Below are 25,230 nucleotides of genomic sequence, written 5' to 3'. Positions count from 1 at the left end.
CAGCTCTTTGTGTCCTCCTATTTTACAGCCTTGGCCTTTGTCTGCAACCACCCAGCACAACACCTGCTATGGTCTACACTCAGACCTCCGAAATTCAAATGTGGCTCTTTTTTTTTCTGTCGCTCACGGCTATGTTTAAATGGGCAAACATGAAACTCTCTGGATCGTGTTTTGTACATGCTACGGCTCATGCGAATCGCTTAAAAAACGACGTAGCGCTTACTGTTAACTACTGGGACCACTGTGGTCGTCTGCTGCTGCTGGTGTTTGGGCTTTGGCTTCGGCGTGACTGGCAGGAATGACTTTAAGGTGGACTCCTTGTCTCTTTGCTTCAGATCCATAGGTTTATCTGAGGACAGAGAGCAGGGAGAGGAAAACAGATCAGTTTTTCTCCCACGTCATGCGACTCGCAGCCATGCACAGTTGTGATCCATCTGCTCTGGCTGCCCTCGGTGAGCCAATCAGCGGCCCGTTCCTGGGATGAAAAGATAAAGTGTTGAGTCATGGCCCGTCTGACCCCTGAAGGAAGATACCTGGTTGAAATTTTCTTCTGAAACAAAGCGTGCGTAGATCGATTAATACAAACCCAGTTACACTTGCTGTGTTGCCCCGTAGGCATAGCAAAATGGCCAACAGGAACTGTGATTTGAAGATAAATGCCTTGTTTCCATCAGCTAACACTTATTTGAAAACTACTTCAAGAGAGGGTAGTTTCAAACTGAGCAGCATTTAGAGAGATACTGTGGTTTGGACTCTGGTAAAAATCTGAACTTTGGGTCATTTAAGGAGTGAATGTCAGTGGGAAAAACTGCCGTTAGCATCTGAGGCTGATTGTAATTTAAGTTCGGCCAGTATCTTTAAGAAAAGACTGAAAATACAGATTTTTCTACCTGGAGGACTAAGAGCAAAATCAAAGGACAAGACAAGAGGACAGCCATAAAACCTATGTTTTCAAAGTACATCTCTCACAGAGGGGTTAAAACTTTTGATACTGGCAACACATCAACCAACCACCCAGACTCCTCCAACTCAATCTCCAATCTCCCTTTTAAACAGAGTTGGGCAGTAACTAGTTACATTTACCTGAATAACCTTTTAATAAAAAAGTTCTTCTTGGAGTATTTTTTTTTTACTATGCTGCACTTTATACTTTTACTTGAGTAAAGTAAACACAAGTATCACTACTCTTACTTGAGTAAAATTTCTCGATACTCAACCCAGTGAGTAACTTCACAGAAAGAACAAGAAGTTTGTTTTGGCCAAAAATCCACCTGACACAGACACACATCTGCAATCTTAGTTTTATATTGAAAGAAACTGAATTGGATTTTTTTCCCCCCTTTTTCCTGATATTATTTTGTAATTATGTCATTTATATGAATTACTTAAATTTTGATCTCTGAAATACCAGTATTAAATGATTGGTGTTTTGATCGCTTAGTATCTAAGTAGCCTTTTTACCAATTGTTTTTTTTTTTTTTTTTACTAAAGTGACTTCTTGCACAGTCACTTTTTACCTTTACTTGAGTAAAAATATGGTGAAGTAATGCTACTCTTACTTGAGTTCAAAGCTGGACTATTCTACCCGCCTCTTGTTTTAAATGCAGTTCTCTTCCAGGGCTTTGCTTTACAGTAACTTCTTTCTCTTTTCTGCTGACACTGATACATTTTCAGACCAGCTCAAGTATGGCATTTTTCAACAACACACTGCTTTGCTCTGGTTGCACACCTTAAAGGTCGAGATATTCTGACCCCTTACAAGCAGCCTGTTACTCATCTGATCCCAATGTCTGCTCAGCGTTCCTTACAGGAACATCTCAAAGACCAAAGAGGAGTCATGTGGAAGACACGTCTCTCTCACGGCACACTGAAGTAAATTAAAGACTTGCAGCGTCTGTAATATGGAGGTGGCAACATCATGCTGTGGAGATGATTTTCTTCGCTTTGGGAAAAGAAGCTGATCACAGTTGGAGGGAATATGGGTGGAGCACAAATATATGGCAAATTTGAAAGAAGACCTGTTAGAGGCTAGGAAGGAGTTCACCTTTCTGCAGAAGAGTGTCCCTAAACATAAAGCCTGAGCTACAAGGGAATGGTTTAGATCAAAGCATGTTTAAATGGCCCAGTCAAAGTCTGGGCTTGAATTCAACAGGGAACGAATAGCAATTGACTCTCCTAATCAGTGGAGCAACTACACATTATTCAGGTGGATGCGAAAACATAAATAAAGAAGTTAGTAGCTGAACAGTAAAAAAAATGTGGAAACGTTCAAATCGTATTAAATGCTTTTGTAAGACACTCTTTAAAGCTTCGGTGCTCATGCAACTACACCTTACACATCTACAGATCTCATTCCAGTGGGCAGGGAATTTTTTATATCACTGCAACATAAGTCCAACACGTTATCAAACACAACTGTGTGCATTGTTCGTCATTTTTGCATGTTGTTAAATCACAGGAACTGTGGACAGAGTCAGTAAGGCTTTTCACTTTCTGTCCATTTCTGAACCCAATCCATGGGGGGTTTGAGCTTGAACAAAACAAAATGAAAAAACACTTTCTTTTTTTTTTTTTTAAAGTCCTCACCGTGATCACTTGTTTTCCCCACCAGGTTTGGTCTCTTGTTGCCAGGAACAGGGGGTCTCTGAACTGCAGCAAATTGTGGGAAACAAGAGCTTGTTTGAGGCTAAACTCACAAAGGAAGCAGAGTAACAGATGGCCTATGCAGAGAATCTGAAAAGAAGTGTTGTTAAAGTCTAAAAAGTGCAACGATGATTAAAGAAGGGAAAGAGGAGGGTGTTTAGACAGGCAGAAGTCTTCAGAAGGACTCTGAGCTGGAAAAAAACAAGTGCACACAAGAAGCAACAGGGAAGCAACCGGGCACAACGCACGTTAAAAGCTATTTTGCATTAAATAATGACAAAGCACCACCGTAACCTTTGAGTCATTAAAATTACCTTAAGCTATAAAACCATAAAACAGAATGTAAACACATTTTCACCATGACTCAGAAGAACAAACAAGAAATGAATAATAGCCCCGGTTTCACAGAAAACGTACAACAATAAAAATGTTGGCCTCATTAAAGTCAGTGAGTAGTTTTTTGTTTTTTTTAAAAGAGAAAAATTATACCAAATAAGTGCAGAACCCCATAAGAGGCATAAAGCCACAAGGGTGCTTGACATGTTACATGTTCTAAATTAGTCAAAGAGAACATTTGCTTCAAGAGCATGCACTCCTTTCATAACTTATCATTTCATATCTTGGAGATTCATTAAATGTCAGGAAGTTGACAAGATACGAAAAGATGTAGCGAGGCCAGTTACATATTTTTCTTGGATCTGTTTTATCTTCTCTGCAGCCGACTGCCAGGACAAAAGGTTTGATAACGTCGACGAAAACTGAGCAAGCAGTTTGCCAGCTCTCAGCTGACGGCAACCATCTGCTTGCATGTGACGTCCAGTCATATGGTCTGGATGCAGCGATTTAAACTCCAGTCCAGAAACAAAACAAAAAACCAGCACAGTCCAAAGAGCATCTCGGTGTGCGATGCCATGATCAGTCTGGTGAAATGTAGCCTCTGCGGTGCAGAAAATGTGACGCCAGTGACATAGCTCCATAATATGTGGCAACAACTGGTATACAGTTTCTGCAGCAAACGGTATTTGGTTTGCGGTGGCCCTGAATGAGTGGACTGGACATGTGAAGCGTCAAAGACTTTAAGTTCAGAGCTAAAACAGCAGCGATGATGGGAGCACTGGTTTCTCACAGAAGATCTACTCATTTTCTGGTTCGCTCTAAAACACATATTCAGTCCAAACACAGAGATTTTTAGCATATTCTTCTGGGTATGAAACACACCAATACACAAAAATAAGGAGAGAGTTTTGAATAAATTTAAAGCGATATTGCCTTTAAAAACACTTCATATGGACAATTATGGTATTAAAAGAATATTTGGGGTGGTTGTGGTACATATCAATTGTCTTTGGCATGAAAAGACATTAACATGTTGCTGTATGTATTTTATTTGGACACATTAAGAATCATTGTGTAGCAACTATCAGAAAAAAAACATTAAGTTTTTGGTAACTTGTGTGTAATGTTGTCAGTCTGGGGAGCAAAGATGGCAAAGCACTGATGCACGGACGAACACGATCAACAATTTTACTGAAAACTTTAAGAAACAAAACACAAAAAAAGCTCTGGATTAAACGATAAAAGCTTCAACACCTGAATAAATTTCCCAAACAGGACTGAAGCACAGTAGATCCAAGAGGACTCAAAGATGTAAAAAAAACTGAAATAAACAAACTAAAGCAAAACCTAAAGAATCCAAAGCAAGCTACTAACTTCCCAAAAGCACGAGTTTCTAAATGCAAGTCTTAGAAATCTTTAACTATTCAATTGAAAAGATGAACACGTTTGCTTTTAATATTAAAGAAGCTGGGTGCCCAGACTTTTAGTGCGTAAACAGTCGCTTGCATGTGTAGGACTTGCAGGGGGAAAAAAAACAAAACAACAAAAAAAACCTTTTCTTTCTGTAGAACTGCTTCCAGTGAGCCTTTCGACTCCTTGAAGACCTCTGAAACTGTCCAAGTTTCCAGCAATAACACACACCAGCTGTGATTCGATCCGGGACTGAAGCACAATCTCTCTGTGCGGCTCAAAATTGTGTTAATGGTAAGGCGTAACCATTAACACAATTTGTACTGATGTGCTAAATTCAGCAAAACTAATTACCAGAGTCTGTCTGGCAGAATGGAAACTATGTGATTGGCCAAATAAAGGGTTATATTTTTTAAAACGTCTTCAAAATATTTTCAGGATAATCATAAAAGGTGGACAAGACACTAAAATGGCCAGAGCTGAAAACAAGTATTCATTTTCTCTTTTAGACCAGTTAGGATTACATTGTTCATTTTCATTTGCTAAACAGATTTTTTATAGCAAATGTGTTTTCATTTTCTTCAAAGTCAGAAGTTTACATACCCCGTGTAACTTGGGTTGAATGTTGAAGTGTTTTTTTTTTTTTTCTTTCTCTAAGCTTCTAAGCTTCTCACAATATTTAGCTGCAGTTTTGTCCAATTCCCCCTGACAGAACCGGTGCTGCTGAGTCAGGTTTGAATCCCACACACCTTCTCAGATGTGCTCACAAATTAGGGGATTAAGATCAGGTATCTGTGATGGTTGTTCCAAAACCTGTTTTTGCTTTTATGCTTAAGGCGAGTGATTTGTGCCCAAGATTTAATTTAAGGTAAAAAACAAAAAAGCTTCTTTCTTTTTCCTCTTTTTATTACCAGCTTCAGCAATTTCACAAGATTCTTTTTATCTTTATTTTAGGACTACTGCACACAGTTAGCACTAAAACACAAACACAGAACCAATCTGCTTGATTCCCCATCGTACTATCACATGATTGCAGATTGTACATACTTAATTCATTTTTGGGTATCTGGAAATTGTGGAGGTCCACAATTATTTTCCTAATATCTTGTTTGATTTCTTTTTGTTTGTTTCTTTTTGTTCCACAAGAAAGCAGTCCATTTGTGGTATTGCATTAAAAATACTTACACCAGATGTGCTTCCACTTAACTCAGATATAAGAAGCTTACAAAGACGTGACATGGCCTGGTCTTTCACAAACTATTTAGAGACAAAGTAATCAATGTATGTAAACTTCTGAATTTCAAATAGGTAAAAATAAATCTTGTGAAAATTATCTCTCTCATTATTCTGGCTTTTAGCAGTTGTTACTAAACTAAAACGGAAAACTGTGATCTGACTTAATGACACAATAAAAAAGCTTGAGTCTTTTTAGATTGTGCATGAAAATAGTGGGTTTCGGTTAAAATTATAAATGGCTTCAGTCCCAGTCAAGTTTAAATGGCAGCGACTACACAAACATAGGTGGTGATTCAAACAGAGAAACAGCAAAGCATGAGACAGCTGGTGCAAAAGCACAGATCAGCGTCGCCTTCTGACAGAATATGATTGTCTCGTTTGGTAAGTTTCAAGGCGTATCTTTACCAGGTTTTTCTCTTGACCATGCGTCAGGTTTAGGAAGAGCGTTGCCCCTATGATGTGCCCCATTGGCTGCTGAAGGGAGAGAAATGTTGGTTATGATAAAAACAAGTGAAAAGAAAGTCAAAAAATACTTTGTGTTCTACTGGTATTAAAAGGCAAATTGAAAAAAAAAAACTTGATAGATTTGTGCTTTCAGTCTCTTTTTACTGGATGTACAAATGGAAAAGCCAAGGTGTCAAAGCTTGAAGTTCTTGTAATTTTACATTCTCTGCTCAATTGCCCACAACTTGCAGAGAGAAAGAGCGAAAGAATAGATGGGAGTAAGAGCTGTGGCAACTGTAATGTCTGCACAGTGTTGGACTTGGCATAGTGACTGTAAGATGTGGTGCGGCCAGGCCAGTTGTGGTGGCCAGACTTCCAACTTGAACAAAAAGAAACCATAAATCATGTTAATGACCACAAGCTCTCTGACAGTTCTAGAGGAGCTCAGGAAAGTTTAGCAATCACATGTTGAGTGTAGGGAGCGCTTATATTTTAGAGAAAAGGTGGAGCAGGAGAGATTAAGACAAAAAGAGAGTCGTTCAAAGCAGTTTCGTGCGGCTAAATAAATAGGAAAAGAGACTGTTTTTCCTCTGCGTGCTCAGCTGTAGACGAAGAAGCTGCTTGGGGAGAAGGGGAACGAGCATTACCGCCAGGTGTGTTGGAAGTGCGAGAGGAGGTGGCTGTCTTGGACGGAGAAAATGATCTGACACCAGGATTACTGGAATGAGAAGGATCACGGTTGCGAATCACAGTGGCATTTCTTCCTCCTGTGGGAACCGATGAGCTAATGGGAGAATGGGGAACTTCAGCAGTGGATGATCGGGTGGAGCCAGAACCTAGAGGACCAGAGAGAAAATTACAGAGGATCAACCTTAAAGCACGAAAACTCCAACAGATATTCAAATCGCTAAAGCGAAAATCGTGGACAGTGGAGGAAATGACAGAAAGGCAAAAAATAAATAAATAAAAAATAAGATCCAAAGCTTGCCAGACTGGTGTGGTTAAGAGAGGTCAAGTGTGAAACAACCTTGCTGCAAATGGACACAAACATGGAAACATTCACGACAATGGGGTGGGGTGTGTGGGCTGGCAGGATGGAGATGGAGGCGGGGGAAAACACAGTGCTCCGCGACGTGACAAAAAAAAGCTGAAATGGTGATGAGACATGAACTTGGCATGGCACTTTATCAAGATTGTAACTACCAGCCTTCTCTGTGGCCAGGCCAGGTCCTGACAGAGGTTTGCCCTCTTCTGGATGACTAGGAGCTGTATGAAAGAAAACGCACTAATTTATCTTGGATGACATTGGTATGTATCGCAACACATTCTAAAGGGGGCATACCCTTTGTTTCTTTGTGTAAAACCCCCCCACAAACGGTTAGTTTCATAGTGTGTAACGAGGTGTGGATACTTGATTTGGCTTGTTCTCGTGACAGAGTGACCTGACTGGGTGTTTGTAATGAGACGATTTGGGAGACAAAGAGCAAGCCTAACCATGGCAACACACATCACAGAAATAAAGTATTTAAATCACATCTCAAAGGAAAAAAAGGTGGGTTTTAGGAGACATTTCCAACTTTTAGATGGACTAGATCCACACCAGTCTGTCGGAGTAAGGATACTTCTAAAACTTGCAGGATGGTAGCTCTCGAGGACTGGACTTGGGCACCCCTGATCTAAAGCATGCAGGTCAGTGTGCCTTGAGGACCAGGTTTGGGAAACACCGAACTTACGGACTTCAACGTTTAGATGTATCCCATGGTCCAACACTTCTGAATGAAAGGGCCGAATTGCCTCCTAAGTATGCAGTCAAGCTATCCAGAGTCCTGCTAATGAACTAATTATTTGACTCAGGATTGTTGAAGAAGGAACACATTTAAAAGATGCAGAACACCAGCCCCAAAGGCCCAAATATCAAAACCCCTGGCTTAGAGTTTTGCTTTGCAAATGTATGTACATTGACTATGAAACTATTTTTGAAAAGTAGAAGCCCAGTTCAAGTCTACAGAAGTACTAGAAAAGCCTAGATCTAGCCCAAGCACTGTTGAAGATGTTCTAAAACCTCACAAGTAGCAGTGTCTGGTTATTGCTCTTGTCTGCATGTCCTCCAGAAGAGAAGTTATCTGACATGCTATTGCAAACACCCTGCAAAGACTTCTTGTCAGGCTGGCTACCAGCATGTGTTTATGTTGCAGCATTTTTTGACACTTGATACACAGAGTGATAAATGATCTACAAAGAACATTTAAGAATTAAAATTAACATTTAGCACATCAAGAATGCTCTGACTGGCTAATAGTTAGCTGCTGACTTGGTTTGCTTCAGCTCTTCCTAACCTAACAGCTACATCTTTGAGTTGTTAACAGTCTTGACTTAGAATAGCTAAAATCTCATCTCGTCTTGTCCATATGAGTTGGAGATGTTACAATTCTAATCAGAAATAATAATCACAAATATAGATTGGCATGCCCCCTTCATTGTGTTACTTTTTAACGAAGTATTTGTGCTGTCGATGGGTCTTTACCCCTATGAATTGTCTTCCTTGACGAACCCTTGGAGTGATCAGTCTTGGTCCTGGTCTGTGGCTGAGTCTGAAATCCTGGCTGATGCTCCTTTGGTAGATCTTTGGGTTGAAATGGATCCTTGTTTGGAAACTGTGTCTGAGGGCGTGATTGAAGGTTTGCCACACCACGTTGGTTCTTAATTCTGGGCTTTTTTGTAGGTTTCTGATGCTTTTTTCCCAGATTCTTGGGCTGATGTTGTGGGGTGGCCTTGGACTGGTGAAGTATTGCCTTTGGCTTCTGTGTTGGTTGGATTAATTGAGGTTGTGTCTGAGGTGTCGTTGGTGAATGTGGTGATGGGGTTTGTGTGTGAGGTGGGCGTTCAGGACGGACCTCTGTCGGTGCCGGTTCTTCATGCTGCACGGACAGAGGCGCTGACTGCGTGGTTTCGTGATGCGTCACCAGGAGGGGAAGCGTGGTTGTTTGAAGTTGCGCTTGCAGATTGGTCTGGGTCTTTGTTTGCAGTTGGATTAGCTGCTCGTTCTGTGGTTTGGTCTTGACTGATGGCCGTGGCTTTGGCTCAGAGCGAATCATTGGTGTTGTCCAAGGAACTGATTGGACATTTGGTTCTTTATTAGGTTGTGAAATTAAGTCAGTCTGTTGCACAGGCTGAATTGTAACTTGAGGTTCTAGTTTGGTTAGGAAGTCTCTTGGGGATGTTGTATGTGGCTGTGACATGCTTTCATCAAGTGGTTTCGGTGTAATCTGGAGAAGTTTGGCTGTTGGCTGGGGTGGGTGCTGCAGGTGCTTTGAGTTTGGTTCAGTCTGTGTTTTAAGTTCAGGAGGGGGGATTTCTTTTGGATGGTCTTCGTGGTATTCCAGTTTGCCTTGGTATACTGGCACAGATGCTATGGTAACTTCACCTAGTCCTTCGGGGTGGCCCTTCGGAGCCATAGGAGCCTCTGCGAAAGGAGTAAAGACAGGTCTGGATAGTTCCTCTCTTCCTGGTTTGTGTGTGACTGGGAGAGAAAATATAGCCATGAAGCTATCATGCTGAAACACGTAAGACAAGATCACTGGCAGAGATGGCCTAGTAAAAAAAAATAATAAAATAAAATAACAACAAAGGCAGTTGCAATGAATTAATTAATTAAGCTCAAGTGTCAACCTTTGGTCTGACACGTCACACAGAAACACAAAAACTTGATTGGTCTTGTTCCAAGATTATAAGCAAACCATTTGAAGGCATTTGAAGTCTAAGAGCTATGCTATTACACATATATTCAGCAAGAGGCCTGGTTGCCAATGAGTGATCGCCATTGAAATCCATTAGCTATGGCGCTGAAATGCTATGACATATGAGGTAGTAATAATTTCTGACTGATCACTTCTTGGTAACTCCATCTGGTGAGATGTAGGCCTTGTTGAAAGAAGGGAGGGCAAAGAAACACAAAGTGGATCTTAAGGAAAGACTGTAAAAAGAAATCTTTCCAAATTTTTCCAAAGTTTTGTTTTAAAAATTGCTTGTGGCCTAAATATATACTGAGAAACCTTTAAAAACAATGACACAGATGCCCACTTTAGATGGTTTATAGATGAATAATTGCTCAAGTTTTATTTTACTTTTTCACCATGTGCCCACAGTTATTAATTGTTTCATTCCAGAGCAAAATTTGTACAATTGTTGTCGCTTTTAGTGCATGCTTATTGCACCAAGTAATAGTGGCTATTGAAAAAGTAGACTATGATGACAGTCTATTTATCCCTTTGATGAGATAAAAAAAAAACCCAAAAAAACATCTGTATTAGAGGCAAAAGAAATTGAGAAGTTTTTTTGACTGTGCATAAATTAAACAGCCACTGCTTGCAAATTACTAAAGGAAAACAAATCAGTTGCAAACATTAAACTGTAGACCCTAAAAAAAATGGACAAGAAACATTGAGATATAAGTTAAGACAGAACAAAAAGAATACAGGAAATGCAGAAAGAAAGCAGCTCCCATTCTTTATCAGTTATTGTTAAAAACCTGGTTTGCAGGCTTAGATTATGACTTTTAATTTAAGTTATATAAATCAGTATACAAAGTAAATTATTGAAGAGCGACCCCAAACGTTTGCTTATGCTGTATTTTTTTTTTTTGTCACACAGCTGAAATGACTCAGTAGAGTCATATTGGATCCACAGGACAGTTCAAGCAACTGTTTCAAAAGCAAAAGCATCCTTAAGCCTCCAATATCTTGCCTGTCATCATTCCTATGATTGCCCATAACAACAGCGGGAATGAAATATATGAAAAAAACAACAACAAGAGCTTTTTACCGATAGGCTGCTTGTTGATCACAGGTAGTTTTGGTCCAGGTGTTGGCAGAATTTTCTGTTTAGCAGCTGTTGTAGGAGCTGAGAAATACAGTGAGCGTTAGTAGACCTGCGCAAAAACATATTTGTTATGCCCTGCACGAAGAGCAAACAGTGAGTTAGGATTTCCTGCAAAGAAATATGCAGAATTCAAGTAAAATTGTCGGTTCAAATGCTCAGGGTTGTCTCTGACCACTGAATCGGTCCAGAAAAGTCTTTACCAGGAGTTGTTTGTGGGGTTTTGATTCTGGAGGTGAACACTCTGGTCCTCGTCCTGTTTTTAGAAGCTGACAGGGACAAAAAGAAACAGCACAGAACATGGTTAATCAGGAGGAGAAAAGAATGTATTACGTTAAGGAGCTGAGCGACATTTAATTAGTCCAAACCAGCAAAATACTGCATCATAATTACTTTGCATAAACTGTGGAGTAGTAAAGCACATTCTGACAAATATATTTTCAAAAATGTTTAATGCTACAAAATTGAAACACTGCAACTAAAATGCTGCCAGGCTTGGTGACCGCAAACGTCTGCTTGAATCATCATATGCTAAAGTATCTGGAAAATCTTTTGAGTCACTAAATCAAGTTCAGCTTTTCCTATCGAGACACTGGCGGTCAGCTGCTTAGGTTTGAAGTTTGAGGTTTGAGGTCCTCGAATAAAAGCAGCAGCCTTCATCTAGCTAAAAATGCTGCTGGTACGAAGGTATCTGGACGATACGCCTCGCCTTTTGCTTCAACTGTGTCAAATTTTGCAAATTTTGGCCCCAATGTTTATGCCTTTTCATGCAAACAAATATACAAACGCCAGCAATCACTCATGTCCATGAAGAAAGATCTGGTTGTTACTATCGAGGTATGTGAAGGTTTTAAAAAGTTAGGATTTCAAAATCGCAATGATTTATCATCATAGCATTCCTCAGATTTAAAACCCTTTTGATGAGATGCTAAAAAGTCCTTTTCTCTAACCGTATGGAGACTTTTCACTAGATTCTTGAAGAAAAAAGCAGCACAAGAGGACTCTTCTCCTCCCCAGTGGTGCACACTGCCAGTCAGCTAGCTCCTAGCTATTCTGTCATATGCAAGAAAGACCGGTTCAGATGGGTTTACACTTGCCTTGTTGCAGAAACTTTTAGGAAAGCAATTAGTCAAGATGAAAATGTTCAAAAATCAGAAAAAAATATCCACTATTTTGTACATTATAATCACATTTTCTGCAATAAGCACTTGAAGACTACTGCTTAGTGTAGTGGGTGTTCATTGTGCATTTGTGCATAAACCTGCTCATCAAAATCAAAACATCCATATACTTTTCTCATAAGTATTCCATCAATATATTATATTACCTCTTGCAGCAGAAGGAATGATTGCCGCTTTCCCATTTTCAAAAGACAAGCAATTACATCATGCCAGATTTTTTATTGTTACTAGGAGCAACGAGAATCTCACAGCAGCTCAAGCCCACTCTGTCTTAAAATGTTTCTAGAGGAAGAAATGCTAATTAAGGCTGCTCTAAAACAATGATAGACGTGACTGATTAACTGGAGCAAACAAGCCATGTCAAAAGAGTTGAGTTTATTTTTTAAAAGTATATTTATATCTTATTGATAAATGATCACTCGCCAAAGTTATTCTACAACTTGCAACAGATGGTCCGGCTCTCACAGGTCGTTGAACTTGAGTCATTGAATCGGCTTGAGAATGTCCGATGAGACATTAAACCTTAAAAGCATCCAAAATCCACACAGAGGTGTGTCAACATCCTAATGATGCTTTGGAATATCTAGCCGCCATCTGCTGCAAAGAGCACACATGAAAAAGTAATTCGGGAGGAAATGATCTGGTCCGCAACACAACAAATCACATATCAGAGCTCAGCCTAGAAACGAAGGGAAACGGAGAAGGCCCGAAACAGAAATGTATAAAAGAGGATACACCATCAATTAATTAAACATGCAGTGCTTTAGACCGTAAGAACACTACTTTTTTCTCTTGGCTTACCGTGCTGAAGAGGAAACTGGAAGGACGGAGGAGCAGGAGTGAAGGTTTTCTGAGGAAAAGAAAGGATAGAAGAGGCTATTTGTTTTTTTTTTTAAAGACATCAGTATGTGAGTATTTATGGTCAACTGTCTCGTTGTCTGCAGTGCATAGCTTATCAAGACTCCAAGTCCCCGGAGAGAAGCAGGGTGTTCAAAGGTCTCTCACTCAGCCCGGTCACACAACATGACAGAAAGTACTATGTGGTCCTCTTAGACCTATCTGCTGATTTCCTCTCTTTGTACTGCAGAGTGAGATACAGACCATGCTCTGTGGCTTGGCTAGTCGTGGCTGCACTGATGTCATTTCCATTTAGCAGTTCCATGGAAAATCAACAAGCCAACAAGCCCAAGAATAGCATGGGCTCACTAAAGTTTATAACACGGACTCCACAGCGAGAACATCTGCTCAGCATACACACCCAGTTTTCAAATGTCATTTATTTGTTTAATATTTGCAGAAGACGAGGTGAGCCTGATTTCTAACTCCATTTGTTTTCCTTTTCTTTTTCTGCATTTGGCATCAGTTCAGAATAGCCAGTAAAGGCTATATTATTAAAAAAAATGCTAAAATATTTGTTTTTTGGGGGGGAGTATAAAACTTGTTTATTACATACCACAGGGCTGATGGGATACTTTAAGATTCTTCTGATGACCTTTTCTAAAATCACAAAAAAGAAAAGAAGTCAATTCAGTAATAACACTGCAACTTCATGAAGCAAAAATTACTTTATTGGATCTAATAATTAGCAGTCATCTCCAGAATATGCACTCAGATGACGCCCATTTGTCAGATTAAAAGCACTTTTTGAAAACAACCTTTAGCAGGCAGGTATTAAACATACTTTTAATTAAGCCCACATGTCTGCATTAAATATGATCTTCACTGGTCTGATGATGATGTAATATCCTAATTTAAATGTCACATTTTCATTACCTTTAAGTGAAAAATCATCATAATTAACAGAAATAAAGGCTTTCAAACAACCATCTGTGTGTAATTAATCTATATAATGTGTTTCACTTATTGAAAAAGTTCCTGAAATAAATAGGCTTTTCAGTAATATTTTGAATTTATAGAATGAGTCTGTGCATAACCCATTTGCACCTGTAATTACCAAGACTACACCATGTATTAATCAAATGGATCAACAATGGTTATTGTAACAGATTAACAAACCACCTAAGGTAAACATAAAACTAGTCGACACAACATCGGTTCATCCATTGAGTTCAGGATCCTCTACATGCCTACATGACTCACAGGTGAGTCTTTGTTTCTGTACTGAGAAAAAAAAGAAAAAAGAATTGAATGATTATTGAAAACTGATTAACTTTGAGGTACTTGAGCAACACAAAGAAATCCTACATACCCTGGATGCCTGCAGTGCTGACGTTGTGAAGCACGGGTTTGCTCCAGGCTCCGGCGCCGTCCTTGGAATTAGGCTGGACTCCAAACTCGTAGACGGCATGGGGCTTCAGGTTGTCAATGACCGTGTCGCTCGTTGGGCAGGTCTGGTAGTTCCACTTCCTGTTCTTCTCGCGGTAACGAACCGTATAGTGTCTGAGAGGAGGACAGAGCAGAACTCGTAAACGTGTGGGGTAAGAAGTTTAAATTGAGGAAGAACGAACTAAAACTAACATTTTTGAACAGATTCTTTTCTGTGCTGCTTAGTGACGCCATGCTCCGCTCTGACTGTGAAGCAGAGACTTTTCCTTTAATTCTTTCCTCCGTTTGAATGTGAAAATATTGCTAGGAGAATGACACCAGTACAGTTTTCTTTTTCCAATTTTAGACTAAATATTTTACGCATGCTGCATGTCGTGTGGGAGGACTCCTCTCTCAAACACCCAGCTGCTCTGGATCCAATGCTAGGTAACCCGAGAGACGTCAGGGAGTACTGTAACTGGCCAGGACATCTCCATCACACTTACCGTGGATTGTTTTCACTCAAACACATCCAAATTACTTATAAAGTTCAGGTAAAGTATTCCAAGGGAAAGTCAAGATGTAGAAGATATGCAGACGTTTATTTTCCCTCTTCCTTGGAAAAAGGGACAACTCTCACATGAGGTATGCAATTTAAGAGTTATCTGCCCGGTTTTCTAGAAGCCACACAGTGTCGATTTTAAACCGTTTACTGTGCTTATAAAAAAAACATTCACCCTCTTGACAAAATTTTACAAAAAATAAAAATAAAAAATAGGAGGTGATGTGTGCAGTCACTTATGTTAAATATTTTTATTTAATTGTCACTACTTTGTAGAAATCAATTTTTCCTTAGAGACTGCTGCATTATTTTTTAATAAAAAATATATAATAGACGACCAATTTTGGTTGGATTTATGTGTTGTGTGCGTCTGTTTATGAACGGACGCCTGCGTGTCACGGTGCGTTTTAGAAAATAAACTTTATCTACACTCACCCATCTTCTAGGCAGTCGTTCATGACATTCCCTTCAAAGGGTGTTTTCAGCAGCATCCCCCAGGAGAGGAGGACAGAGGTGGGCGTCACAGACCCGATGACCAAATGCAGAGGCTTTTGCAGTTCCACTTTACCTGAAAAAACAAAGCAGGATTTTACTTTTATACTTAAATCACTCAGATTTAGCTTGGAAATAAATCTTGCTGTGTAGTTTTGGTGATGATTCTTTACTTTTTTTTTTTTTTTTAAACACAAACCTTTGCACTGCTTTTTCACCTCATTGGCTGGGATTGGCTGGACAGCTACAAGGTACTTTGGTTCAGCATCTAACCACAAGGGAAATATGAGTTTGGGTGTGAATGTGCTCTCATAATTCACTCTTTTAGCTTACAGTCAAACAATCCAGGCAGATTACTTGACTGTGGGCAAACACCCCTCCAGTCTTACCAAACTCAGTCTCATATGGCTGTCCATTTTCAGGCAACTGGATGAACTGTTTGGAGAACATGCTGCTGCCGTATCCCAGGATGTAGCCCTCAAGCTTGGTGTCGGTGTTAGGATGCAGGAACTTCATCACAATGGTGTCTCCCGAGGCGCTGATGCGGACTTTCATATTCTGACGTCTCACTATTGAAGCAGGAGGGGAACCACTGATCAGATCGACAATAAACACTTTATGACAAACCTTTTTTTTTTACACTGAAAACTATTGAATGAGCAATAACAGAATATAAATTCCACCAATACTCCCTGTGCATTTCTTGAATTTACAGATTTCAGACATTTACCGGATACTTTCCAGAGGGTAACAGATACTTTCTCTGACTTAGTCAAGAACGTTACAGAATTTCCTGATTTTTTCCTACTAGGTACTTCCCTGAAGGTACAAATAAGTTTCAAAATTTACAAATTGCTTTTCAATAATAGGCATTTTCCAAAACTTTCCATGAGCTTTTCTGGAACTTTCCATTAACTTTCCAGATAGATGTACTATCAGCTAACTTTAACCGGGTTTATTGTTCCACAAACTGGCAGGGCATTTTCCAAAATCACAACACACACAAATAATCTGCACACATAAATACCAAGAACAATAAACTATAACTTTAAGAATGTGGGAGAAGGAAGCTGCTTTCAAGTTATATTCTTATAACTTACATTCTTCTGCATTTTATCACTTACAGTCAAAGCAGCTGCAAGTACATGAGAAATAAGAGCTCATGTTGCCAGATTCCTCAGAGAATAAGACAATCATTCATGCTGCGTGTAGAGATAAATAAGGATGTTCACTTTAAAATCAAATCATCCTGATTTCACCATCACAACTTGATGCAGATGATGAGCTTGGGAGTAAAACTGGTGCAATGAAATCTTCTTGAAGGTGAAATAAACACTTGCTTTTAAAATATGAGGTGAGAGTAGAAGCGTTACTCTCATGTAGAGCTGAATGAAATATCATGAGGTGACAGAAACAGAATTACACCACATTTCTGCTGAAAATGACTTATTCAGAAAGAGTACAAATAAGAAGAATATGCTAACAGATGTCAGACGATGACAGGAACTAGAGAACGGATTTAAGCTGGACGGAAACCGAAAAATCTTACGGTCTTATTTTTTGTTCACTTTGTCAGGGCAATTAAATGATAAGTACTCTGGGGAGCAGAATGGATGGTTACATCAGGTAAAGAAAGCTGTCCAGGAAAACAGTAACTGTCTCTGTATGACGTCATCTTTGAAAAATAATAGTTTTATTCCAGATGAAACAGGATACACACCTTTCAAAAAGTTCCATTTACGTTTCCTCAACAGCACATAAAACATTTTCCCAAATATATTGAGGATCACCGAGGTGTTATTTGGGAAAAACGAGACAGGCCTCTTTGGTATGTATCAGCTTCCCCCTCAAACTCTCTGATTGAAGTCATTTTTGTTCATTGAATCATTCAATAATCTTCACATTATTCAACTATAAGCAGTAATCTTAAGTGAGTCGAGTGATTCAGTGCATCATTGACTCATCCAGCTGGATAACCCGTCAATAAGCTCCCAGGTTAATTTTCGGAGGGTTGGCCACACCTGGGAAGGTTTAGCTCTGTTCTAGTTCTTCTTCATCTCCCCCTGATGACTCCTACTGTGGTTCACTTCAGTCCTCAAGGATTACAAATGTTTTTTGTTTTAACTTTTCAAGACTGACAGGAAACAGTGGCTTTGAATCTTGAATTTCTTTGGATCAGAGCATCATGTGGAAGTTTTAGCCTACTACACGTTGCTAGACAAGTTCTTTATAGGTGATTTCTTGATATTTAATGTCTGGCAGAAATCAGGACTGGGTTTGGCTGGTGAGAAAAATCATTGAAAAATAACGGCAGGGGGCCATATTACATTTTCACAAAGTGCCCTTTTGGCTTTTCGTGTTCGCTCAGATGATCTCTGTCTGTTATTGAAATTAGCTTGAAGAAATCCGTAAAGGGACGTCCATTTTCTCAGCATTCGTGTAATGACATACAACTACAGAGACATAAACTTGACAGATCACCATGAACACATGACTTTAGGGAGAACAATTACTTTAACATGAATGTTTTTGGACTGCGAGAGGAAGCGACAAAACCAGGTGAAGCTACTGAATCTGTCAGACGTCCCACACGTGTTTTCCTATCATGTGAAGGTGAGATGTGCCAGAAGAAGCAGAGTCAGGGGACACCACACAGCGCATCAGAGATTCCCAAAGTCTGGAAGACAAATCGTTACGGAACCGCCAGTCAGTCTGGGCCCAGTCCACTCAGCTGAGGCGTAGCTCAGGGGAGACCAGGGACCGATGCCAAAACAATTATGAGTTGCATTATCAAGCAGAGAATGCAAAGCTAATAGCTACAAGCAGGAAGGTTTTAAAACAACCCGATCTAGAAATCAGATTTGAACCTTTGAACATGAAGTCTGAGAACTCCTCCTTGATAATCTATAGAACAGCCTCTCCCAACTCCCACTGCAGCAGGACAATAATGTCTCTACCGTCCTCCAAGGGACAAAACGTTGCTTTTGGTAACATTCTGGAGACACAGGAACGCTAACAGGTTGAATGTTTGCAGCTGATAAAGTTCTGATCGAGCATGAAACGAGCCCTTGCTGAAAACATCATGTACAGGTTCATGTTTGTTAATACATGAAGCAGACTCTGATTCAGAAATATCAAGTAGCAGACTGTTGCTTCTAACAGCACAGTCACCTTCGCATTATGTGCACGCTTCCATTCAGTATGCACAATAAATTGACCTGAATCCCCCATCATTACTGGCACAAAACGAGAAAAAGTAAGTCTCCTTTGCCACTTTTTTGTCTGCGATAGAAAAACTGTCATTTCATACCAGATGTGCTGCTGAAAGCCCGAGCACTGAGACAAACTGGATTTGACAAGGGGTGAGAGTTATAACCGAGAGCTGGCTGCAGCGCATGGAAAACAATAACCCCGCAGGAAGGCTTGGATGTGAAATGGTGAGTTTTATACTTAAAGGTATTTTGTTAATTGTATTTCCATCACTTCTGTTTCTATTTGTTTTGATCTTGTTTTATTATTATTTTGCGGTGGAAATCCCGAATGCCTGCCTAAAACCTCCGCTCTTTAAACAATGGGGTGTTTGCCTGGGTGAGGACCCGCTCTGTGCTCTCCTCTGCACATGTCCTTGGCTCGGGCCGCAGCTCTGAATGAAATAGTGGAACTTTGCATTAGCGGCGGTGCCAGACACTGCAGGACGCCAGCTCAGGCACTGACAGCGAGAGAGGGGGAAGCCCTGGATTTGAAAAACACCATCACAGTTTGTTTCCTATCAACACTGAATTCTTTTTCTGTTGTTGTTTTTTTTCCATTGAAACCCAACAGGGACTGTCTCTTAGGATGAGAGACTCAAAACAGTTGACACACTGAGAAAAGACTGCCAGCTAATTTTAAACTTAACCTAATTCTGATATCCAGAAGAAACACACACTGGATCTGTCCTATGACAACCTGTCGAAAGTTTTGCCTTTCGGCCAACATAGCATGCTGACGTTTTAAAAAATAGATCTAAACAAAATGGGGCGTAACTGAGAGGCAACAGGAAAAATAATGTATTGAAAATCTCAGAGGTTTAATGGAGAACATTGACGATCATCTCACCAAATGGTGGCGGCAGTATCATGATGTATAAATGTTTATTTTGAGATTGGATAAGGAAATTCATCAGACCTGATGGGAGGTTTGATGGAGATAAGTTAAGGAAAATGGAGCAGAGGTTCATTTCCCAGCAGAGTTAGATCTGGCAAAGAGCATTCACGTGTTACAATGGCCCAGTTAAAGTCCAAACATAAATAGAACTGGGGATCTGTGGCAAGATTTGAAAGCTAATATTAAAGGATGATACCTACCCAATCTCACTGAGCCTAGTATATTTTAATAAACAGAGCCTAAGCTACAAACTGAACTTTTTTTGTTTATAGTCAGGGGACAAAACCCTAAAAGTTTTAGTATGATGTGTTATTGGCACGTTCAATAAAACCTGCAGCTGTACCTGCAGAAAAGGGTTGTGTTGACTCAGGTGTGCTAAATACTAAAATTGCAAAATGCTATTTGTGATGGAAAAAAAAAGTTTGCGCTCTGAAAAAAAAAACTATCTTTATGCTGACGGTGGCCGCATTTTTTCTACTTTACAAAAAATGTCATTTTGTGTTGGTCTGCAGAAAATTCCAATTTAATACGTCAATGTTTGTGGTTGACGTGAAAAATATGAAAAATTTTGTAGATACACGTTTGTACCCAGCCTTTATTTAACCGCAGGGTTCAGTCATGGAGAGACGCGCCTCAGCACCGCACAGACTCAGGTCTCTGTGTTGGAAGTGAGGAAGTGAAGGAAAACTTGGATCTCCTCGCTGTGAAGATAAAGACAGATGTTTGACTGTGTTGTTTGGTGCAGCGGTTCCGTCCAGTTAAGGAAATGAAGAGGGAAAATCCCTCAGAACCTCACGTCAGTCAGACGGGGGAGGTTTTGAAATAAGTTAGCGGGTGATTTAACGACACGAGACCTGACCTACATAAGCTCTAATGGGAATAACTGGAGACGGGTGTAATTCTGCAACTAAGAATATCTCCTGTAACTCGGCACACGTCTCTCTGGCCACATCCATCACTAATCACATATCTAGGCCTGGATGCGGGCATCGCCTTAAAATCCTGGCTGCAGAAAGTCGTGCCTTGGATTTTCATATTTTACCCCAAGCAGTCATGCTGTTCCCATGTGGGTCTCTCCTCTCTCACACTACATCACCACCTTAGTGTCAGACTCAGCTGTATGAGCAGCAGCTGTTTCTTCTTTCCCTCGTATGGCTGCTTTATCCTTCTCCTTCCTCACTCCGTCTCCGCTGCCCTACATGTGTCATCGTACTTTTGACCTGATCCCGCCTCAACTTTCCAAATAATGAATCTCGTGCTTTCATCTCTCATGCCAGACTCGCCACTTTATTAGTCTGGTGATGACAAGAGATTCTGCTTTGTCTGGCATGACACTATAGTTTGTGGACTGTATTTTGTGCTAAACTGTGTCAGTCATACTCTGCAAAAAATATATATATTTCTTTTACATTCTTTCACCATAAAACCACAACCTTAAACATATTTTGCTGAGATTTCATTTACATAGACGTGGAGGGCAAGCTTAAGGAAATTTAGACACGATTTAGCCATTCTTCCTTATGCAACACCTCAATCATATAGGACAGGGAAAGTCCACTTTGAAATGCACCCCACAGCATGATGCAGCCACCACCATGCTTCACTGTAGGCATGGTGTGTTTAAAATGATGCCTAGTGTTATAACAGATCTATTTATGCTTGGATTAAATTACTTAAAAAGTGCACTTCTGTTACTAAGTAGGTGGTGCCAATTTGATTTGATTTAGGGGTCTTAAAGTAAAGGGGGACGGACACAAATTCCCAACTGCACAATCATCTTGTTTTAATCAACTAGACTGATGTTTTGTTGCACCTTGGGCTTAAAAAAGTTCAAGGTGCAACAAATGTTGAGATATTCATTTTACTTTTTACAGGTGAAGAAACTCATTAAGATGCAGATATGTGTTTAAGCTAATTAAATAAAGCCTTGGAGATCACAGTGATGCTTCAGAGGTGTTGTGTGGTAACTGATTGCATTTCCTTGAGTAACTTTCTGAAAAATAATTACGGCAAGGAGCAGTTTCTTCATAGCTCTGTTCGTTTTAATTCCACTTTTCAATTTATCCTATTTTAATACAACTTCTAACATTACTTCACTGGATGAAGAATAAAGACATTTTCACCAGATTTATAGTCCTTCTCTAGGTGTCTGGCCACTCAGTGCTTTACATATTCACCCATTTGCACTCACAAACACATTTGTACACTGACATGCAGCTCGATAGGCAAACTGATGACAAATACCTTGCTCAATGGCAGCAGGAATCTGGAACTGAACCCACAACGTTCAGACAAACTCTTCACATTCAGCTGCAGTCGCCTATATACCTGTCCTAATGTAAGCACTGGCTTTGAAGGGTTTATTTTGCATGCCTCCAGTGAAACATGGTGGTGGCTGCATCATGCTGTGGAGTGCTTTTCATAGTGAACTCTCTTTTATAGTGAATTGAGCTTTTACATAACGAAGAATGGCTAAATCGTGAGATTTAAAGTGTGTTTCTTCAAGTTTGTTTCACTATTTTGTAAAAATTAATTTATTATGCTAAGTACTGGAACTGACATGTACATTCAGAGTAGATGGAAAAGAGAAGCCAGTCAACCTAACATGTTTTTGGACTGTGGGAGGAAGCAGGAGTACCCAGAGAGAACCGATGAATTCACACAAAGAGGACAAGCAAACTCCATGCAGAAAGACAGCAGGCTGAGATTCAAACCCAGGACCGCCTTGCTGCAAGGCACCAGTGCGATGCATCCCAAAATTCACAATACTTTAACAATAATGTTCTTTTTTTTACTGTTAGATTCAAAGGCAAAGACATTTGACTCTGGTCAGAGTGCAGCAACACAAAAAAAAGCTTCTTGAGTCCAGCAGCCAAAAAAAACACCAGCAAACTTTAGTCAGCTGTTCTGATTGCTTTGTACCACCTCAGCTAGAATCAGTCTTACTGCCAATAATGCCTTTAAAGGGCTGCAGAGAACAGAGCTGGAAATGGAAATCATTATCACAAGAATTCACATATGAGAGCCCAAAAACTACAGTAAGAGGACAATGAGACAATATGGAAAACATTTGTGGAAACTTCATCTCCTTTCCAAGAATGTAGCAAGAATCCTAATCAGGCCGAGAAGGTTTAATAAGCTGTAATGCACTTTTGATGTTCTTATGTTTCATGCTTGGGTTCCTTTTCCAACTACTGAAAAAAACAAAAACAAAAAAAGAACAACATTTTAACTTACTTAAATTACTAGCATGTAAAATAAAGTACAAGAAATTGAACATAAAAGCCGAGAAAGCCTTTAGTTGTCAAACACAGACTGAAAGTTTAATCATATTTACCCACAGCTATGTCGTTGCCTTCCAAAAATACTAACACCTCTGAGATCAGCCAGTAGTTTGGGCACATTTATTTACAAGTGTGAATTATTACCACCCAGATCTTCTATGACTCCCTCTTCCCAGCAGGACAGCTAGCACTTAGTCTTCCTCTGTAATGCTTGTCGAGGTGGGAGTGTACAGACAGGAGGACGTTTGATTATTCCTCTTTGCACAATCTTGCTAAATCATGCAGACTCCTCATCCTGTTTTATGCTCTCCTCTCTTCAACTCGCTTCAGAGGATTTCTCCAACTTTTAGCTCTGGGACCGAGATGGCAATGGTGGGTGTGTGTCTGGTGATCTACTGCCGTTTTGATCCTCTGACCAGTTTTACCTGTTTTCTAGAAGAGGACACAAGATTTCTGTCTAAAAGTCTCATGATGTTTCAAACCACTCTGTGTAGCATTGCATAGCTTTTAGCAAAGAAACAAAACCCACAGCGTTACAGATCATCCACCATGTGTAGGCCAATTAACCTGACAGTCATGTTTTTGGATTGTGGGAGGAAGCTGGAGTACCCGGAGAAAACCCACGCATGCACAGGGAGAACATGCAAACTCCATGCAGAAAGAAAAGACCAGGGCCAGGAATCAAACCGGGAACCTTCTTGCTGCAAGGCAACAGCTCTACCAACTGCGCCACCTTTTATTTGTAATCCTGGGAAACTTAATACAAGTTCATACACTCTGATCAACTTCAAATGGATGTGTTAAAAATTGCTCAGTCATGCTTATTTTTACTTTGTTAAAACTATTTGTTTATTTCATTATAGAAAAAATTAGCTCACAATAAAGATTACAGTTTTCAAAATTATTAGGAAACAAACCTAATATGCAAACGTGGGTGAGATTTGTTCCAACAAAAGCAATCAAACTAGTTCGTTTCACATGTCAATTGACCACTAACATGGAAACTATTTCACTCTGATTTCAATGTGCGATAAAAGAAAGTGGATAAATTAGATTCAACTGTCCAAAATATACTGTAATAATACTTTCATCAAAGTGGGTTAATTACATACTTTAAATGGAGTTTCTCCTTCGGAAATTGAGTTTGGCAACATTTAAGAGAATCAAAAAACTGAATCAAATCCACTTTTTTTTGGTTTTGTTTTGGGAAGAAGACAATCAAACAACTATGCATGACTTACAAACAGATCATCTTTGTTTTTGCTTATCTAAATATGGCTACATGTAATATTTACATTGAAATTATCATTTATGTCTCTGTACATACCTTCAGTGTTTGGAAACATCATTAGTTTTTCTGCATATTTAAGTTGTGCTATTTTCCCAGCTTATCCTACTATATATACATCTTATGCAGTCTAAAATCTTCTTAAGTGGTGCAGGTATGTTGCCAAACCACTCATGAGAAAAACAGATTCCTTATGCATTCGTCTTAGGCAGCAGATGGACATTTACTGCTCAAGAAGTTCATGAGAACCAAGACAAACACATCAAATTCATCACATCGTGTGCGTCCCCCGATGCAGATGAGTCACATGACGAAGCCAGTGCGGCTCTCACTCACCCCTGCGCCTGTGGGAAGTTGATGGAAGAGACAGAGCCGTCCCGATGAGGAAAGCCGTGAGGAAAAGGAGCAGAAAGCAGTGTGAGTTCTGCCACGGCATCTTTATCAGTCTCTGGTGGAAACGGCCTGCGGCGATGCGAATGAGATCAGGGGTTGACTCCAAAAGACAGGCGCTGTGGGAAGTTTACGCTTCAGCCGCAGGAATCCAGGTGGCTTTTCTGAGTTCTTTGGATGCTCTCGGTACGAGTGGCGCTGTCAGGACCAGGAGGTGTGGATGCTGCAGGCTGCTTCTGCTCCATCTATAACTCTGTGATGGAGGGAGGGAACGTGCAAAACAAGACACACCCTCTGTCCTCACAACTCTTATCTCCTCTTTTCTTTTTCATTTCCTTGCTTGCCACACATCATGTGCCATCTACAGTTACAGTTCTTCGATTCTGATTGTGATTACCGGAAGTTGAGAAAGCTGGTTTATCATTGTGCATGCTGCTCAGTACATCAGTAGTTGTGTCACATTTGTGCATTAATAAGGCAGAATCCTGACACTAGTTTGCCACCTCTGTTTCTATAAACTGAGCAACTTCTCACGACCTGCTTCCAACAACGTCCAAAAAAGTATTCATCCCTGAATACGTTTTTCTCATTTTGTCACACTACAAACTCAAACTTCATTCAGAAAGGCCAACACAATCTTGACATGGAAGAAAACTGTAGATGGTTTTCAAAACTCCT

The 25,230-nt window shown here is 40.0% G+C and overlaps 1 protein-coding gene across 9 annotated transcripts in view; it reads right to left on the bottom strand.

The window, feature by feature from the left end:
• LOC106962153 (target of Nesh-SH3-like) overlaps positions 1–24,789 on the bottom strand; it is a 29,370-nt gene extending 4,581 nt beyond the window's left edge. The window contains exons 1-15 of one of the 9 annotated variants that reach the window (XM_015056357.1): positions 24,499–24,789; positions 15,834–16,013; positions 15,644–15,712; positions 15,388–15,520; positions 14,335–14,525; positions 13,579–13,622; positions 12,927–12,975; positions 11,148–11,213; positions 10,891–10,968; positions 8,594–9,589; positions 7,258–7,335; positions 6,717–6,905; positions 6,031–6,099; positions 2,587–2,649; positions 224–349 (exon numbers count right to left, since the gene is read on the bottom strand). In XM_015056357.1, the coding sequence (XP_014911843.1) occupies positions 224–349; positions 2,587–2,649; positions 6,031–6,099; positions 6,717–6,905; positions 7,258–7,335; positions 8,594–9,589; positions 10,891–10,968; positions 11,148–11,213; positions 12,927–12,975; positions 13,579–13,622; positions 14,335–14,525; positions 15,388–15,520; positions 15,644–15,712; positions 15,834–16,013; positions 24,499–24,598 (2,431 nt within the window). In that variant the 5' untranslated portion in view covers positions 24,599–24,789. The remainder of the gene's footprint in view (positions 1–223; positions 350–2,586; positions 2,650–6,030; positions 6,100–6,716; positions 6,906–7,257; positions 7,336–8,593; positions 9,590–10,890; positions 10,969–11,147; positions 11,214–12,926; positions 12,976–13,578; positions 13,623–14,334; positions 14,526–15,387; positions 15,521–15,643; positions 15,713–15,833; positions 16,014–24,498) is intronic. The other 8 variants (XM_015056369.1, XM_015056379.1, XM_015056388.1 and 5 more) reach the window with 8 other exon arrangements.
• Positions 24,790–25,230: the final 441 nt, after the last annotated feature.

This window comes from Poecilia latipinna, unplaced genomic scaffold (genome assembly GCF_001443285.1).
Source record: "Poecilia latipinna isolate Pla-1442-1.1 unplaced genomic scaffold, P_latipinna-1.0 Scaffold60, whole genome shotgun sequence".
Classification (NCBI taxonomy): Eukaryota; Metazoa; Chordata; class Actinopteri; order Cyprinodontiformes; family Poeciliidae; genus Poecilia; species Poecilia latipinna.
The sequence above is the reverse complement of the archived record's forward strand: the minus strand, read 5'-3'. Positions and strand labels throughout refer to the sequence as shown.